At 46.4% G+C, this 15458-nt stretch overlaps 4 protein-coding genes across 4 annotated transcripts; 3 read left to right on the plus strand and 1 right to left on the minus strand.

Moving 5' to 3' along the window:
- The first annotated feature begins 135 nt into the window (after positions 1–135).
- Positions 136–2056, plus strand: LOC6615605 (putative inorganic phosphate cotransporter). Its single transcript, XM_002039943.2, has 4 exons — positions 136–225; positions 497–633; positions 690–1751; positions 1819–2056. Exons 1-4 carry the CDS (start codon positions 204–206, stop codon positions 2041–2043), a joined length of 1446 nt encoding a protein of 481 aa, XP_002039979.1. The 5' UTR covers positions 136–203; the 3' UTR covers positions 2044–2056.
- A 1453-nt stretch (positions 2057–3509) lies between these two features.
- On the plus strand, positions 3510–5375 carry LOC6615606 (putative inorganic phosphate cotransporter). Its single transcript, XM_032716339.1, has 3 exons — positions 3510–3779; positions 3842–4915; positions 4990–5375. Exons 1-3 carry the CDS (start codon positions 3621–3623, stop codon positions 5242–5244), a joined length of 1488 nt encoding a protein of 495 aa, XP_032572230.1. The 5' UTR covers positions 3510–3620; the 3' UTR covers positions 5245–5375.
- Positions 5376–7065: 1690 nt separating this feature from the next.
- Positions 7066–9049, plus strand: LOC6615608 (putative inorganic phosphate cotransporter). The gene is made up of 3 exons (XM_002039946.2): positions 7066–7853; positions 8107–8771; positions 8822–9049. Exons 1-3 carry the CDS (start codon positions 7265–7267, stop codon positions 9035–9037), a joined length of 1470 nt encoding a protein of 489 aa, XP_002039982.2. The 5' UTR covers positions 7066–7264; the 3' UTR covers positions 9038–9049.
- Positions 9023–14963, minus strand: LOC6615609 (spatacsin). Its single transcript, XM_002039947.2, has 6 exons — positions 13832–14963; positions 12265–13737; positions 10735–12207; positions 9619–10676; positions 9391–9552; positions 9023–9332 (listed from the first exon to the last, which is right to left on the minus strand). The coding sequence occupies exons 1-6, from the start codon at positions 14891–14893 to the stop codon at positions 9113–9115; spliced, it is 5448 nt and encodes a 1815-aa protein (XP_002039983.1). The 5' UTR covers positions 14894–14963; the 3' UTR covers positions 9023–9112.
- Between the last annotated feature and the right edge of the window lie 495 nt (positions 14964–15458).

The following is a 15458-nucleotide window of genomic DNA, read 5'->3' on the forward strand; positions in this document are numbered from 1 at the left end:
GCTTTTTTTCAATGGTCAAATTCGCCCGCTGAATGACCTTATCACCTGACATTGTATCAGATAAGCAAAATTTGGCTTATCGGCTAATTCAATTTGGATTTAAATCCACTCGATGTTCGTGTTCTCACTCACTTAACTTCCCACAGTGATTCCGATCGGTCGTTTGAAAGAAGTGAGGAAGTGTTTTGTTGACCAAATCAAAAATGACGGCCGAAACAAACAAAGGTGTGTGAAAGGAAATCTTCGGTTCGGATAAGAGTTGTTGAATGAAATGACAACACACGAACTTGACATAGTTGAAAAACCCTTCACGGAGCAGACCTTGTACTCCGTCTGAAAAATTGAGTTCTGGGCTTTCCGCACGCGCATTGAGTGGTCATAAATTACTCCAATAATGGCGCGATAACCGAGTCTCAAGAGCAATTCAGATTTATTAACCCAACTGTTTGTAAAAAGGAAGTAGCAGCGATAATACCAGTTCGTTTTGTTATTGCAGGACCCGTTTTGGGAATGCGGCATGTCCAGGCGCTACTGATCTTCCTCAACATAACCACCGTATTCATAGGCCGCCTAAATGTGGGTGTGTCTGTGGTGGCAATGACCAATGCGGCAACTACGAACCCGGACTTTCCGGTAAGAATACGCGTCTTATCAAGAAAATACCCCTTAGCTCACTGCTTCTCTACTAGGAATACGACTGGACGGAGGCGGAGAAGTCGTACATTCTCTCCAGTTTCTTTTGGGGCTACATACTAACCCAATTACTTGGAGGTTATCTCTGCAAGCGCTTTGGCGTCAAGAGTGTAATGTTTTGGGGTGTCTTTGGATCTGGTGTGTGCAGTGCATTGACCCCGCTCTTCGTCGGATTTGGAGAATGGCAGGCCTACTGTGGAATTCGAGTGCTAATGGGGTTGGCCCAGGGAGTGGTATTCCCCTGCATTCATCAGCACCTGGCTAAATGGTCACCTCCGGAGGAAAGAAATCGGTTGGGAGCTCTGAGTCAAACTGGAATCGAGTGCGGCAATGTGAGTGCCATGTTCCTGAGCGGAATGATAGCCAAGAGCTCCCTGGGATGGCCCGGAATCTCATATGTCTCGGCTGTAGTGGCCTTCTTCTGGTGTGCATTATGGCTCGTCTTCGCTGCCAACCATCCCACGGAATCTCGTTTCATAGGAGAGAACGAACTGCTCTATATTGAGTCGTCTCTAAAGCACCACGCTACCATCATCCCCATTCCCTGGAAGGCGATTTGGACGTCGGCACCATTCCTGGCCCTGCTCATAGTACGATGCTGTGAGAACTGGGGACTGAGCACTCTGCAGGCCGAGATCCCATCCTACATGAACGGAGTGCTCGACATGGACATGAAGGGCAATGCGTTCTTCTCGGCACTCCCATTCTTGGCCATGTGGTGCATGTCGTATATTTACCTTATCGTAGCCGATGTGCTCTTGGGCAAGAACTCGGTTTCCTTGACGGTTTTGAGGAAGACCTACAACTCCATTGCCTTCTGGATACCTGCTGCCACTTTGGTGGGCATTGGCTTCCTGGACAAGGATCAAAAGAACTTCGCAATTGCGCTGATGACCATCAGTGTGGGCGTGAATAGTGCTCAAACCATTGGCAGTGTTCTAAACACAATTGATCTGTCGAAAAATCACGCTAGCATTCTAATGGGAATTGTAAATACAGCGGCGAATGTTGTGCCCATAGCCACTCCTTTAGTGGTTGGATGGATTGTAGAGGAAAATGTGAGTGCTTGCAAAAGTTGGCTAGAAGTAAAGATTTTTAATGACTTTTCGTGTCCTTTCCTTTCAGTCTGATCGCTCCCAATGGCAGATCGTGTTCATCATTGCCTCCGCCATCTTCTTTGTGGGCAACTGTATTTACTTGGTATTTGGCACGGCCGTAACTCAGCCCTGGGATGCCGAGGACTATCTCCAGACACAGAACCCGGAACTTGCCAATAGACCGCCTATGCAGGCGTTATCCTTTCCAATTAACGAAAATTCCAAAGATAAAATGGATAGTAAAAGCCATTAATTCTTAAACCGCATTAATTTTTTAGACTAGTCTGGAAAACCAAATTTACATTTTAGCATTTGGGTTATATTTGTTCACTTTGGTGGTCTACAAATCACAACTTGGTAGGAAAGATAGCAAACGATTCTTTTATCTATAACTGACACTCAAATTGAATTATTCTTGAGACTTCAAAAAGGCCATTGAGGGCGACATCACTTAATATTTTTAATTATAAGTCCGCAGTCTCAAGAGCTAGTCAGCTTTTCGTGTTTTGCTTGTTCAACTAAATAGACATATTCTTTTGTTTATAATTCTCTTATTTATCGTTGTTAGTAGACTGAAATACAGACCATTTAGTTCTGCAGTTACTTTTTAAGTTTGCAAAGACCTAAAAATATTATCTTACGTATAACGATCTCGTCATTGCACTTCATGCCATATGATTTGTGATAAAAAATTGGCAATGTCCACAGTATCACTAAATGGTACACACCTTTACGGTTTCTCTTGAACAAAAATTTAAGGCGTGACCTATATTTGTCACATTTTGAGTGACTCATCATTCAGAATGAAGGAAAACCCAGTTTCCTATTCTTCCGCCAAGATTTGCGAGAACCTTTCACAGCTCTGGTATCCCTGAGCAGATAACTAAAGCTCTTCTGGTAATCTCAAATGGAGCCTACTTAGCTTTGGCGAGAGATTGTAATGGCCAGGCGAGGAATTGGCTGAGATTAGAGTTTTCTTTAAATTAATAAAGTTCAATAAATTGACAGAAACATTATAAATACTTTGGCCGTGTGGCGGCTCGGTGTACAGTATCGATTAGTTGATTATTTATTTAACTGGTAGCATCGCTTATCAGTTGCGTTCCATTGTTTCGACTAGATTGCGGCCATAAAGAATACTATACCAAAAAATAAATACACTCATTCATTTATGGCGGCTCTTTCGGTTGGCTGGTGCTGGTGCTGAGCAGAGTTGCCTCTTTCCGCTTTCATTTTGAAGCTTTCAGGGGATCGGATTTAATTTTTCTACGGCTTCAGGCCCGGCGAGCAAAAACTTCTGTTGATAATCGTGCCATAAATCTTTTGGGCAAATAAACACGTCTCTGGCCAAAGTGGAGTTTTGGGTGGGAGTGCTTGTTTTCTAGCCGCCACTTTGTGTAAATCCATCAATATTTGCCGATAATACGTAGGAACATATGCATATGCTTTCTCAACCCGCCAGCGGATCGTTCTACAATAGGTTCGCTACGTCAGTCAGTTGGGTTCTGGAACGAGGAGTTGCGTCAATGTGTCTCTGATCGCCGATCTTGTTTGTCGCAGAACCATCTCCCTGGGGACTCACCTGCGAGTCCCCGGGCCAATGTGGGTGAATGATATCGCCGAGCTGGTTGGCCCAAGCTTTCAAAGCTTTCCGCTGTCGTATAAATGTTGGCAATACAATGGCGGCTGGGCTGTCGTATAAATGTTGGCAATACAATGGCGGCTGGGCTTAGAACCATTCCGCCAATCTAACAGTGCAGACCTCGGCAACTGAACCGAAGAGCAATACGTGTTCCAAGTGGAGTTGCTTCCTGGACTTACTGGCCGATAATGACCCATAAACCTTGCAAGGGCCCTCGTCTGGGCGTGCGACATCTGCAGTCGTTCCTGCTCTTTCTCGGCCTGACCGTGATGCACATCGCCCGGCTGAATGTCAGTGTGGCCATTGTGGCCATGACGAACGCGGCCACCACGAATCCCAACTTTCCGGTGAGTTTTAAGTGATATTCCTTGCGGTACAAAATAGCTGACGTGGCCGCTTTCCCACGCAGGAGTACGAATGGACGGAGAAACAGAAGTCGTACATACTCTCCAGTTTCTACTGGGGCTACATCCTGACCCTGTGTCCTGGCAGCTTCCTTTGTCGTCGCTACGGCGCCAAGGTGGTCCTCTTTGTAGCCAGTTGTGGCACTGCTGTGTTCAGTCTGATGACCCCGTGGTGCATCACCTGGGGAGGATGGCAGGTATTTTGCGCCATCCGCATTCTGCAGGGCTTGTTCCAGGGCGTGATCTTTCCCTGCGTCACAGAGCACCTGGCCATGTGGTCGCCACCGGAGGAGAGGAACCGCCTCGGCGCCTTCAGCTACACGGGCACGGATTGCGGCACTGTGCTGGCCATGTTCATAAGTGGCATGATTGCCAAGGGAGCGATGGGCTGGCCGGGCATATCCTATGTGTCTGGATCCCTCTGTGCCGCCTGGTGCTTTCTCTGGCTTATATTCGCCTCCAACAACGCCACTGAGTCCCGATTCGTTGGCGAGGCCGAGTGCAAGTATATCGAATCCTCGCTGGAGCACAATGAGGACTTCCACGATCGCACCATACCTGTTCCCTGGAGGGCGATCTGCACTTCTGTGCCCTTCCTGGCCCTGCTGGTGACCCGGTGCGCAGAAACCTACGGACTGAGCACCCTGCAGGCGGAAATTCCCTCCTACCTGAACGGAGTCCTCAACATGGAGATCCAGAGCAACGCCGTCTTCTCATCGCTGCCCTTCTTGGCCATGTGGCTGCTGTCCTATGTCTATCTGATTGCCGCCGATGTGCTGCTCAAGAAGAAGATCCTGTCGCTGACCTCCGTACGTAAGCTGTTCAACACGCTCTCCTTTTGGATTCCGGCTGCTGCCCTGATCGGCATTGGATTCCTCAACGAGGAGAACAAGAATCTGGCCATCGTGCTGATGACCGTCTCGGTGGGTGTAAACAGTGGAGCCACCATTGGTAGTTCTCTGAACTCCATCGATCTGTCACCCAATCACGCTGGTATATTGATTGGCTTGAGCAATACGGTGGCGAACGTTATTCCCATCCTCACACCACTGATTGCGGGAGAGATCGTGGCTGATAAGGTGAGTCAAGCGTCGAAAAAAGTTATGGAAAATCCCAAATCGAAAACAATAATAAATATTTCCCAATTTCGCAGCACAATCGCGGCCAATGGCAGATCGTCTTTGGACTGGCAGCTGTCATATTCTTCGTGGGCAATGTGGTATTCATCATCTGGGGAACGGCCAAGGCGCAGCCCTGGGATGCGGATGACTTCCTGAAGCCCAAGGACACGGAGACCGCTTGCGAGAAGCCCAAGAACACGCCCGCAGAAGTCGCGCCGCCCATTGATCCCGTCCTGGAGCAGCAAATCAGTTGGCCGGAGCAGTATACTGCCAAAGCCATCGAGTGACTTGTGGCGGAAGTGTCCGAACAATTGCTTTTGTTAATCAGTATTAACCATAAGTAGGCTGTAATTTATATTTATTCTATTTATAAGGCGTGATCGTAGCACGAGGCTTAAGTAAATTATTTGCAATTGAATCGCTTTTGTTGTTACCAATCGCTTGTGATTTCGGCACTCGAATCAAGGAAGAGCCCGATAGGCCAGTCCAGCGCAATCTAATCAGTTAATTTATCTCATAAATGTATATAAGTACCATATTTATATTGGATTGCGGCTCATGCGACCAATTGTCAATGGCTGTAGCCAATTCTGAGTGCTTTGCACTGCCCCTCTTTCTCGAGGGGTTCAAAAACATTTGCCACAGCTGTTTGTGAATGTATAAAATGTTCAAAATTGTGATACTTAGAATAAACTGTTGACTTGTTTCTCCGTTCTTTGTACTTAGCTCTATTTGAACTAGCTCTCCATGGCTGAGAATCAAGTCTTTATTGAGTGGAACACATGGTGTGTTAAAGGTTTGTATGCTCTCCATAAGACCAGCCCCTTTTTGGCCCTCCCAAATCTGTGAATTCAAATTGCGCATTTTCCTCTGTTGGCTGATGACTGTGATCTTATCACAAGTTATTTGTATATATATTGTTATTCTAGCTTTCTGGCAATCTGCTCATACGCACAGTTTACTATTGGCACCTAGGATATTTCGCTGATTCTGCTACCACTTAAGATCTTATCTGCAAGCCCGTCATCTAGTCTGGGACCTATAGCTCGAAATGGTGGAATCCCTGTCTGAGACTAGGCTACTTAAGTTGAGTAAGGTCTCCTGTCCTTATCTTATCATCTGCTAATTCTCCCATAATTATCGCTTAACGATCGCTTCGTCATTTGATAAAATAGCAGTCTAGTGCCCGGAACTAAGTGATTGTAATTGGCTCTGGCGATTGATATAAAGTACCTGGCCGACTGCCGGCGCTTTATTTAGCCTCTGATAAGAGCAAACGATTTGCACCCGTCATTGTTATTGTTTGTATTTATACTATTGCTCGCACGAGGCTGTGAGTTAGTGGGTCAGCAATTTAACTGTTTTGGCTTCCCATTCGGCCATAAAACTGTCAGTAAGCCATTATGATCGACTACCGCCTATGAGATGAGCATCTTCAGATAGAAAATTAAGTTATTTCATTTGTTTCCATTTCGAAAACTTCCTCTTCTGGTTTTTGAACTACACGTTTATATTTTTTTAAATAACAGAAGTGCAATTTTTTCCTCATTTTTAATAATTAATAAATAAAAGTAAAAACAGTTTATATAAATATTTAAAAAACGATGACAGAAATAAGAATTTAAAAGCAGTTTTATAAAAATAACTATTTAGTGAATAATAGTTTTTAATTGATCAGACTTAAAGTATGCTATGACTGTAAGTATGCTATAGTAAAATAACGATCTCTTAAATTTCAAATTTTAAATCTAGAAAATTTTAAAGAGCTATTCTACGAATGCGATAGTTAACGAAAGGTGGAAATCAAAATTAAATATTTATGCTTTTAATATAATTTTATTTCTTTATTATTTATTCCTATTTTTATGGCTTTATTTAATATTTATCTATGTAATTGAGTTTAAAAATCTGGGCTAACATATATTAAAATCTTAAAAACAAATTTATTTAGATTTAGACTAGAGGAACAGTAAGAGTATTTACTCTTTCGCGGCCTCAAGTATGTGGATTCACTTTCGCTGCCGCCCTATCCAAGTCATTTTTATTGAAGAATGCAACATATATGCCTAGAACTCGGTTGCACCATTGCCAGCGGCACGAGGCAAGAATTCAAGTTTCGGAGGAGCCTGTTTGACGATTTGGCTTTAAACTAGTTTCGCAGCACAGTTTGGTCAAGCTGCTTATTAGCTGGCATTGCCAATTTTTAAACAGGCAGTTCAGTGACTTGAGGTGGACGCAGTGGTCGTTGCGCTGCGCAATGTCGATAAAATCGTTCAACTTGGTGGCAAAGGGTGAGCTGGTACTTCGATGCTCGTGCCAAGTTCGCTGCAAGAGTCATTTGTTTTCGCAGGTCCCAAGTGGGGCGTTCGCCACCTGCAGGTGCTGTTCCTCTTCCTGTGCGCCACCTTGATCGTGGCCCAGTGGTTCAACATGAGCGTGGCCATTGTGGCCTTTACGAATGCCAATAGCAGTAACCCGAATTATCCGGAATATCGCCTGACAGAGCCTCAGAAGTCGTACACCATCAGCAGTCCCTTCTGGGGCTCCTGCTGCACCCAGATGATGAGTGGCTATCTCTCTAGTCGCTTTGGAGCCAAGTTGCTGCTGCTGACCATCATGTTTCTCACCGCTCTGCTCAGCATTGCCACGCCCTTCGCCTTGGCCTGGGGCGGCTGGCAGATGCTCTTCTGGGTCCGATTCGTCCAGGGAATCGCCATGGGCGGCATGTGGCCCTGCCTGTACACCCATCTGGCCAAGTGGTGCCCCAAAAAGGAGGCCAATCGCATGGGCGGCGTCATGACCACTGGCTTGGATTGTGGGACAATAATGGGATTCGCTTTGAGTGGCGTACTCTCTGTATCGCCACTTGGGTGGCCCAGCACATTCTACGTGCCAGGTGAGTTCAATATAGGTAATCATTTACTCATTGGACAGCCCCGGGCAACAGAAAAAACTGCGGAACTCTTCAAAAGACACGTTAACCTAGCAATAAACCTGTTGACACTTTTATAGCTGTATTTATACTTTTACCTACCGAAGACATAACTCTAAAGCAATAACTGATTAAGTAATGCTTAGGCTTAGGTCTTCGCTTATATACTAAATTAAATAGAACACATATATTTACCAAGTGTTGATTTTAATTTCAGGATACTTGGGCATCGTGTGGTGTCTTATTTTCCTGCGATATGGCGCCAACAGTCCATCCGAATCGAAATTCATTTCTCTGGCGGAACGAAAGCAAATTGAACTGGCCCTAGAGCAGAACCAGGTGATTCGCGGTGCAGCTCCTCCAGTGCCCTGGCTTCAGATCCTCACCTCTCGTCCATTTATCGTCCTGGCATTTTGCAAGATGAGCCAGGCATGCAGCTTCTTCACGCTGATGCAACAGATTCCGCGCTACATTCATGGCATATTCCACTACAGCATTGTGATGAATGCCCTGCTCTCAGCTCTGCCCTTTGTGGTCATGCTAATGTCCTCCTACGGATTCATTTTCCTGGCTGAATACTTGACCCGTCGTCGAGACATTTCCTTACCCATCCTACGGAAGACCATTAATACCTTTGCCACATGGACCCCGGCTGTAGCCCTAGTGATCCTATCCTACGTCAGCGATCAGAATGTGGTGGGCACTATGTTCTGTCTGATCGCAGCCACCGCTGCCATTTCCGGACAGGCCATTGGCAGTTCCCTTAACCACGTGGACTTGTCGCCAAACTTCGCTGGACTCCTGTTTGGGATCAGCAACACACTGATGTCTACGGCTGGTGTGATATCACCAATCGTCATTGGGCTGACCGTAACCAATGAGGTAAGTAACTTGGACAATTAAGTAAATTTATTTACTTTATTTTATTTCAGTCGGATCGCTCGCAATGGCGAACTATTTTCCTTGGCATTTCGGTGATTCTGTTCCTCGGCAACTTGATGTACCTAATCTTTGGTCAAATGACCGTCCAGTCCTGGAATGATTCGCCATCTAAAGAGACCGGAACAGAAGCATCACCAAAACCCCAGCGAGCGCCTGCCTTAGCCGCGGAGGAAACGATATCCGTCGAGAGATTTAACTATTTGTAAATGTATATTTGTAATAACGTAATCAGTGCTAATGTTGTTGTATAAAAACAGTTTAAAATCACAATGGTATTTATGTCACGTGTCTCCAGCTGTGTGGAAATCGTTACGACCGAAATTTGTATCTCTAAGATAATAAACGGAGGAATCGTTGATTAAGGACATCACGATGGACTTGAAACCCAAAATGGATGCCAGCTTGTATTTCAGAACCACGGACTTGATAAGTTCCACCAGATGCACCATGGACTCTTCCTGTTTTGAGTTCGTGTTATTACTTTGGATGTGCAGCAAATAACTGAAAAAATATAACAATAACAAGGAGGAAAATAAAGTCAGGCCAGCCAAAAACTTACCCCTTTACAATCTGTTCGATTACATCATCACTGATGCGCTGATGGCACAGATATTCCTGAAGATAATTGGCTCCCTGAAGCACAACGAATTGAGATAAGATGGCTTCGCTCCAGTTAATATCATAACCATAGGCGCGACTCAGAATCAGAGCTTGTGGTACGCTGGAATGAAAAAATAATAACAAATTATTTAAATAGTAAGTCCTTTGATGCAAAGCTGTTGCATACCTTAAATGGACGTTGACTAGCTCCCGAAACTGTTCCCTAGAACGCACTCCAATGACCCTGACACACAAATAATTCGCGTTATTGCTGTTCCTTTTTTCGAGTGCTTTGTTGCACAGATCCAGTTGCATGGCCATCAACTCGGCTCGAGAAACACTTTGCTGGGCGAGCAGAAGCTTGTTGTCCAACAAATAGTTCTCCGTAGCATGTGTGTAATTCTCCAAGGCCTGTTGCAACAGTGTTTGAACCTCTGCGGAGCATTTTAGCTTATTGGAATGCGCAGCAAAGGCTTGAATTTTGGTTACTATCTCCTGGGCCTCCGCAGTCCACATTTCCGCCAACTCTTTGTACATAAGGAAGTGTAGCGCCGCTAGGCGCAGGAGCTCCTTCCCATTCTTTGGTTGGTACTCTCTGAGGTAACTAAGAATCGCCTGTCGAAGTCCACCTTTCTGGTCCTCATCGAACTGTCCCAACAAGGACTCGAACTGCTCGTTCTCAATCAGGGCATCAAAGCAGTAGAACATCTCGCGGTAGCGAGCAATACCAATCAGCAAACGGACAATCAGCGACCACGATTTCGCCTGGGCTAGTTTGGTATTAAGTGCTTTAGCTTTCTGGAGGACGCTTACAATGCCTTCCATGGAGCACTCGTGCACGAAACACAGGTGCGCTTTGATCAACAGCTCCACGTAGATCTGATTTTGTTTTTTGTGTGACAAAACCTGGGGAATGCCTGACACTGTACCCGTCGGAGAAGGAGTGGGTAATCCGTAGAGCGTTATTATCTTTGAAAGATTTTCGAATGCTTCCGTTTCCTCAAAAGGCTTGCCCTCCTGGTAGCGGCGATAAGTCTTTAGAGCATCACAGTACTCCAGCAAACAATTTCCCAGCATAGTGGAATTGGGAGCCAGTTCTAGGAACAGGTGGAAATCCCGATCGATGCTGTGGCCCCAGAGATCAGCGTTCCTTAATGCATTTCGCGGCTGCTCTCTGGCATGGAATATATAAAAACGGGGACGTACGATGCAGGTGGTCAGCTCCAAGGCCAAACATTCGGCAATCTGTTGAAGTTAAAGTTATTATCAAACTGATTGCCCTTTTGAAATATAAAGTACTTACTTCTTTTGGTGTCATTCTCGTGGAAATTTGTATATCACTGACCACCAGTAGTCGCTGTAGACAATCTTCAGCAGCGGCGCTTTTTAAAAGGATACCAGCATCCTTGGTTCGCAACACATCCAGATATTCTTTATCCAAATACATGGCTGCCCTGTAGGCAAGGACAATACGTCGTCCAAGCTCAACGCCATATTTTAACTTTGACCCAATGCCCAGCAAGGTGTCCAGTGTCTGCTGTTTCTCTTTCGAGGGGATCTCTTCAAACTCCATTGCCACACTGTCGGAACAGGTATCAGAAAGGTCACTGCCCCAGCGCGTCATCACATTTTGGTTTAAGGTGATCCGATTAAACTTGGGAAACGCACTCTTCTCGATTTCTCCGAGCAGCTGGCGTTCCTTGCTCGACAGATTGCTAATGCTGGTCATACCTTCGGCCAATGCCATTGCAAATACGATAAATCGAAGGTCATTTGGACGAAATTCGAAAAGCTCTTGAAGACGCAGTGCCTCCACGATGTCACCCTTGTCCAATAGGGTGTTTAGTAAAGTATTGAGTCGGTCCTCCATCTCCGAAGTAAGCGCAGTTTTATCAGCTATGCTGAGGTCATCAATCCCTGCTAGTTCTTTAAGTTCCGAAAATGATTTATAAAGCACACAGCGCTCTTGAAGCATGATTTGCTCAAAATACTCCGAGTGGTAAATGGATAACTGAGAAAGCTGCTCTTCCGGCAGCTGCAAATAGCACAAAACCATGTCGTACTCAATTTGATCGCGATCAAAGGATTCGTTTGGGAACAGGTGATGCTTTTTGATGACGCCCAGCGTACTTTGCAACAGCTCATATCGCCGGAGGCTCACTTGTCCAACGGCGGAAGCTGCCTGCAGCAGGAAGTTCACCAAGATGGCGGGAGCCAAAGCGTGTTGTTGAATGTCCTTTTCGTACTCCTGGTGGGGTCTGAGTTGTCCGGCTTCCAGCTCCGTCATCCATTTACCATACACAATGTCAGTCAACGGCAACTGTAGCAATGTGGCCAATTGCAAAGCTTCCTCAAAAGCTCGTGCCTCAGTCAGGGCATCTACCAGTCGCTTGTACTCGGGGCTATCCCTCCTCCCGAGCTGTTCGAGATCAATGGATAGTTCCCTTAGCCAGGTTGCAGCGACTCCGAAAACTTTATGCAGAAGGCAGAAATCCAGAAGATCACAAATATCGCCCACATCCGAACGACAGATGCACTCAAGGAAGCGCTGCTGCTGCAGTATGCAGTCAAAATTCGACTGCAATTGGATGAGCAGCAGGCCAATGGAGCGCTGCATCATCTGCTTTCTGGGCAGGGGACCACACAGAGGCAAAGCGACCGAATCCTGGCTCCAGCTGAAAAAGAACTGGCGCAGCTCCACAATTGTTGCATCACTAAAGTCTTCCTGGTGGCCAGTCAGTTGAAGAAATCGGCACAGATGCGTCAGTTTGCAGTCCTGAAAGAGAAATGGGCTGTTATTAAACAAAGCATCTTAATAAATGTTCATACCTACCGGCTGAAAGATTTCTAGGCTGTGCAACAGGGCATTCAGATGTCCGCCAGCGACAGCACCTCTAATGACTGACCACACCCATTCCGATCGGTTCTCATCGCGCACCTTGAATGCCTCTTGGAGCTGCAGGCTCCACTGTCCGCTGGCCACCGAAAGCCAAACAATCCAGCACCAATCCCGGTTTTGCTCGCTGATTGTGGCTGCCAGTACAGCCAAGATAGGCAGCTCCTGGCGGATGCAGTGCCTTAAGAGGTTTATGCTACTGCAATGCGAACTGTTCCCAACCATCATCTCCAAAAACTTTGGTGTGGTGCCAATAAGCTCATCTGGAAGACTATTGGTACTGCACAGTATTATTGCAAATACGTCCTGGCGAGCTGTGTGTGTTAGCAGAGTGCAAAGGGATTGATCCGTATTCCTCTGAAGCTGCTGCATGCTGGAATCCTGATTCGAACTATGTGAGGAGTTGGTCATCGTTTCCTGAGAGGAGTTGGTTTGCGTTTCCCCGCTACGACGAGTCGGTCGCTGTAAAGTCCTTTTGTGGTGGCGATCTCCAGACGATTCGTAACTCAACGCTCGTAGCAGATGCACTCCGATTGGAGATGACTTGAAGTGCGGCAAGAGCTTCTTAAGTTCATTTAAGGGAAGATCAAAGAATTGGAAGACCAGTAGCAAGTGCCACCAATTATTTTTGGAGGCATATCGTTTGAGCAATTCCATTGGAAGTTTTCCTGGAGTGTCCCTTATAGCTAGACGCATTAAGGACTGATATAGTTCCAAAGGAAATTCTCTGGGATTGGCCTCGAGCATTTCCACCAAGTCCCTATCCCATTCAGCTAGGAGCTCGGAGTAACTTTGTCTGGTTTCGCACTTAGGTAGCTTCCTTTGCAGCAGCAGAAAACTCCTTAGTTGCTGGGTATCGAAGCCAAGCATTTCGCAACAGGCTACGCAATGGGTAACCAACTCATCATCGCCAGCGTGCTGCAATGCTATCTGGGTGACAGTCTCACAGGCGTGGAACAGCTGCGTCTTTGTTATCTGACCGTAAAGCTGAAGTTGCTCTGTAATAAGGTAGTATACAGCATAGGCGCTTCTCTGTTGCTTCAGGTAATGGGTGTAATTCAGTTGAGATTTCCTGGCATATCGCTGACTAAGACGCGCGTTTGAGAAGCATACCAGTTCACCATGTCCAGCAGTTGCTAGGAGCGGCAGATTCACGTATTTGAACTTCATGAAGAGATCGTGTGCCGTGGGTAGGCCAAAATTGCAGCTCGTCGGCCCATGATCGAAGCGAGCAATCAGGGATTTGAGATACGGAACCCGACCCAAGTTGGTAGAGGTCAGGAATCCCTCTAAAGAGCGCACACTTGGCTCCTGACCAAGAAAATCGTAGAAGGTGAGCAGGGGATGCCCTTCGAAGGAGTCGACTGTGTCGTGAGTTTTCTCCAAGTATGCTTGAACGCTCTTGGATATCTGAAATACATTTAAATTGACATAATTATACACGTAACGCACTTAAATATAGAGAGAATAATATAATTGCGAATGATTATCTGTTCTGACTTACCAACTCGAAGCCCTCGTTCTCGGTCAATGAATTTGTTTTTATGTCGACGATTAGATTAATCAGGGGCTCCTGGTGCGTTTCAGTGCCCGCCAGCAGTTCCAGCGAGGCAACAGGCACGCATTCCATGAGCAGCAGCGAGTATTGGCCACGGTCCAGCAGGTATTTAGCCAGTGGCTGCCGGCTAAGGAGATCCGCGTGTTTTCCCAAGCACTCCATGGTGCAAAGGCGACGCAGAAGTGAAGGAATATCGCTGGACTCGTCGTTGAAGAAGTATCCCGCGCGGGCAAAGAAGTTTCGCAGCACTTCGCTGGGCTGCTGCAGTTCCTCCAAGGCGTACTCGTACATGGTGGCATCTATTTTCCAGGCGGTGAAGCTCTGTTCCAAGGGAGAAAGCGTTTCCTGGGACTCAAATCCCTCCTCCTGAAGGCGACACCAGCGCTGGAGCTTTGCTTGCTCGTCACTGTCCACGAGGTGCTGCCAGACCATGTCTTTGGACAGGGATCCCAACAGAGATTCATTGCCATTAGCGAAGTACAGTTCTACGAGGAGCAACTGCAGTGCCTGCTCTGGTAATGTCATCATGGCTTCTATGTGCACACGAGGCAGTTGTGTCCGATGCTTGGCCACCAAGGCCTCGCACTCCCGGAGTTGCTGCACCAAGGACCAGTGGTAGGCCAGTACTGGCTCTTCCTGCTCGTACATAAGGGGCTCCCGACTGCGCAGGTGATCCAGCACAAACTCACTTAACTCCTCGTCCTGGCACTCGCAGGCGAACTGAAAAAAGAAGCACTTCACATCTCTGTCTACGTTCCGGATCACGTCCTCCGCCTTGCAGACAAGTCTCTCGGAGAGCAGTCGCTGCACATAGGCCTGCACCACGTCGTAGAAGTAGTGGCGGTACTCCGAGACGGGAATCTTCCTCTTCTGCGCCCAGAACTCCATGCACAGGTCGATGTGCTCACCCTTGGTGGCCACCTCCTTGATGATGGTCACCTCGCTAATGCCCCTCCAGTTCTTGAAGATCTTGTCGCGGGCCTGAGCCTGCGTCTGGGCGGAATGCATCTTGGTGGGCGGAGTTCTTGGAATGTTCTGCGGGCTTTTTCACATCTCTTTGTTGCAATCAACAGTTGATAATAGCGAAAACAGCTGTATGTTCTGCTTCCTCTTCTGTGGAACCTTATCTGTTAAACTAGTTCCGAGTGCAAGTACACTGAGTACTGTAAATAATGACGCATAAATTCAAGTGCATTAAATGAAGCCACATTTTACCTAAAATATCTGAAGCTTTGTTCAGTTGATGGTAAATGAGGTGCTAATCGTTCATTGCTGTCGCGGAACTTTTGGAACTTTTGTCCTGTAGCGGGAAGTTTAAGTTATCAACGTTCCATGGTAAAGTTTTTAAGTTATTCAAATCATTTAATGTAATCAAGCATGTTTTAAAATCGACTTAAATATTGTGGAATAAATATAGCGAAATATACCAAAAATGTCCCGTCCCTTTCTAGCACACGTAATTTCTTTTAAAACAAAAGTAGCTGATTAAGCTTTGGCGAATTTCCGGTGTGAACACGACATCTAATTCGCCAGACCTGCCAACTTGTTCGATGTGGGTAAAACTCCGATGGCA

Source organism: Drosophila sechellia, chromosome 2R (assembly GCF_004382195.2).
Source record: "Drosophila sechellia strain sech25 chromosome 2R, ASM438219v1, whole genome shotgun sequence".
Lineage (NCBI taxonomy): Eukaryota > Metazoa > Arthropoda > Insecta > Diptera > Drosophilidae > Drosophila > Drosophila sechellia.

What these genes read in the sequence shown, in the direction of transcription:
- LOC6615605 (XM_002039943.2), top strand. Translation starts at nt 204, where the DNA reads ATGACGGCCGAAACAAACAAAG. An exon ending in CTACGAACCCGGACTTTCCG is followed by an intron (nt 634 to 689) that starts GTAAGAATACGC and finishes CTTCTCTACTAG; the next exon opens with GAATACGACTGGACGGAGGC. An exon ending in GATGGATTGTAGAGGAAAAT is followed by an intron (nt 1,752 to 1,818) that starts GTGAGTGCTTGC and finishes CTTTCCTTTCAG; the next exon opens with TCTGATCGCTCCCAATGGCA.
- LOC6615606 (XM_032716339.1), top strand. Translation starts at nt 3,621, where the DNA reads ATGACCCATAAACCTTGCAAGGGCCCTCGTCTGGGCGTGCGACATCTG. An exon ending in CCACGAATCCCAACTTTCCG is followed by an intron (nt 3,780 to 3,841) that starts GTGAGTTTTAAG and finishes TTTCCCACGCAG; the next exon opens with GAGTACGAATGGACGGAGAA. An exon ending in GAGAGATCGTGGCTGATAAG is followed by an intron (nt 4,916 to 4,989) that starts GTGAGTCAAGCG and finishes CCAATTTCGCAG; the next exon opens with CACAATCGCGGCCAATGGCA.
- LOC6615608 (XM_002039946.2), top strand. Translation starts at nt 7,265, where the DNA reads ATGCTCGTGCCAAGTTCGCTGCAAGAGTCATTTGTTTTCGCAGGTCCC. An exon ending in CAGCACATTCTACGTGCCAG is followed by an intron (nt 7,854 to 8,106) that starts GTGAGTTCAATA and finishes TTTTAATTTCAG; the next exon opens with GATACTTGGGCATCGTGTGG. An exon ending in GGCTGACCGTAACCAATGAG is followed by an intron (nt 8,772 to 8,821) that starts GTAAGTAACTTG and finishes ATTTTATTTCAG; the next exon opens with TCGGATCGCTCGCAATGGCG.
- LOC6615609 (XM_002039947.2), bottom strand. Translation starts at nt 14,893, where the DNA reads ATGCATTCCGCCCAGACGCAGGCTCAGGCCCGCGACAAGATCTTCAAG. An exon ending in AGAACGAGGGCTTCGAGTTG is followed by an intron (nt 13,738 to 13,831) that starts GTAAGTCAGAAC and finishes AATGTATTTCAG; the next exon opens with ATATCCAAGAGCGTTCAAGC. An exon ending in CGAGAATGACACCAAAAGAA is followed by an intron (nt 10,677 to 10,734) that starts GTAAGTACTTTA and finishes TAACTTCAACAG; the next exon opens with ATTGCCGAATGTTTGGCCTT.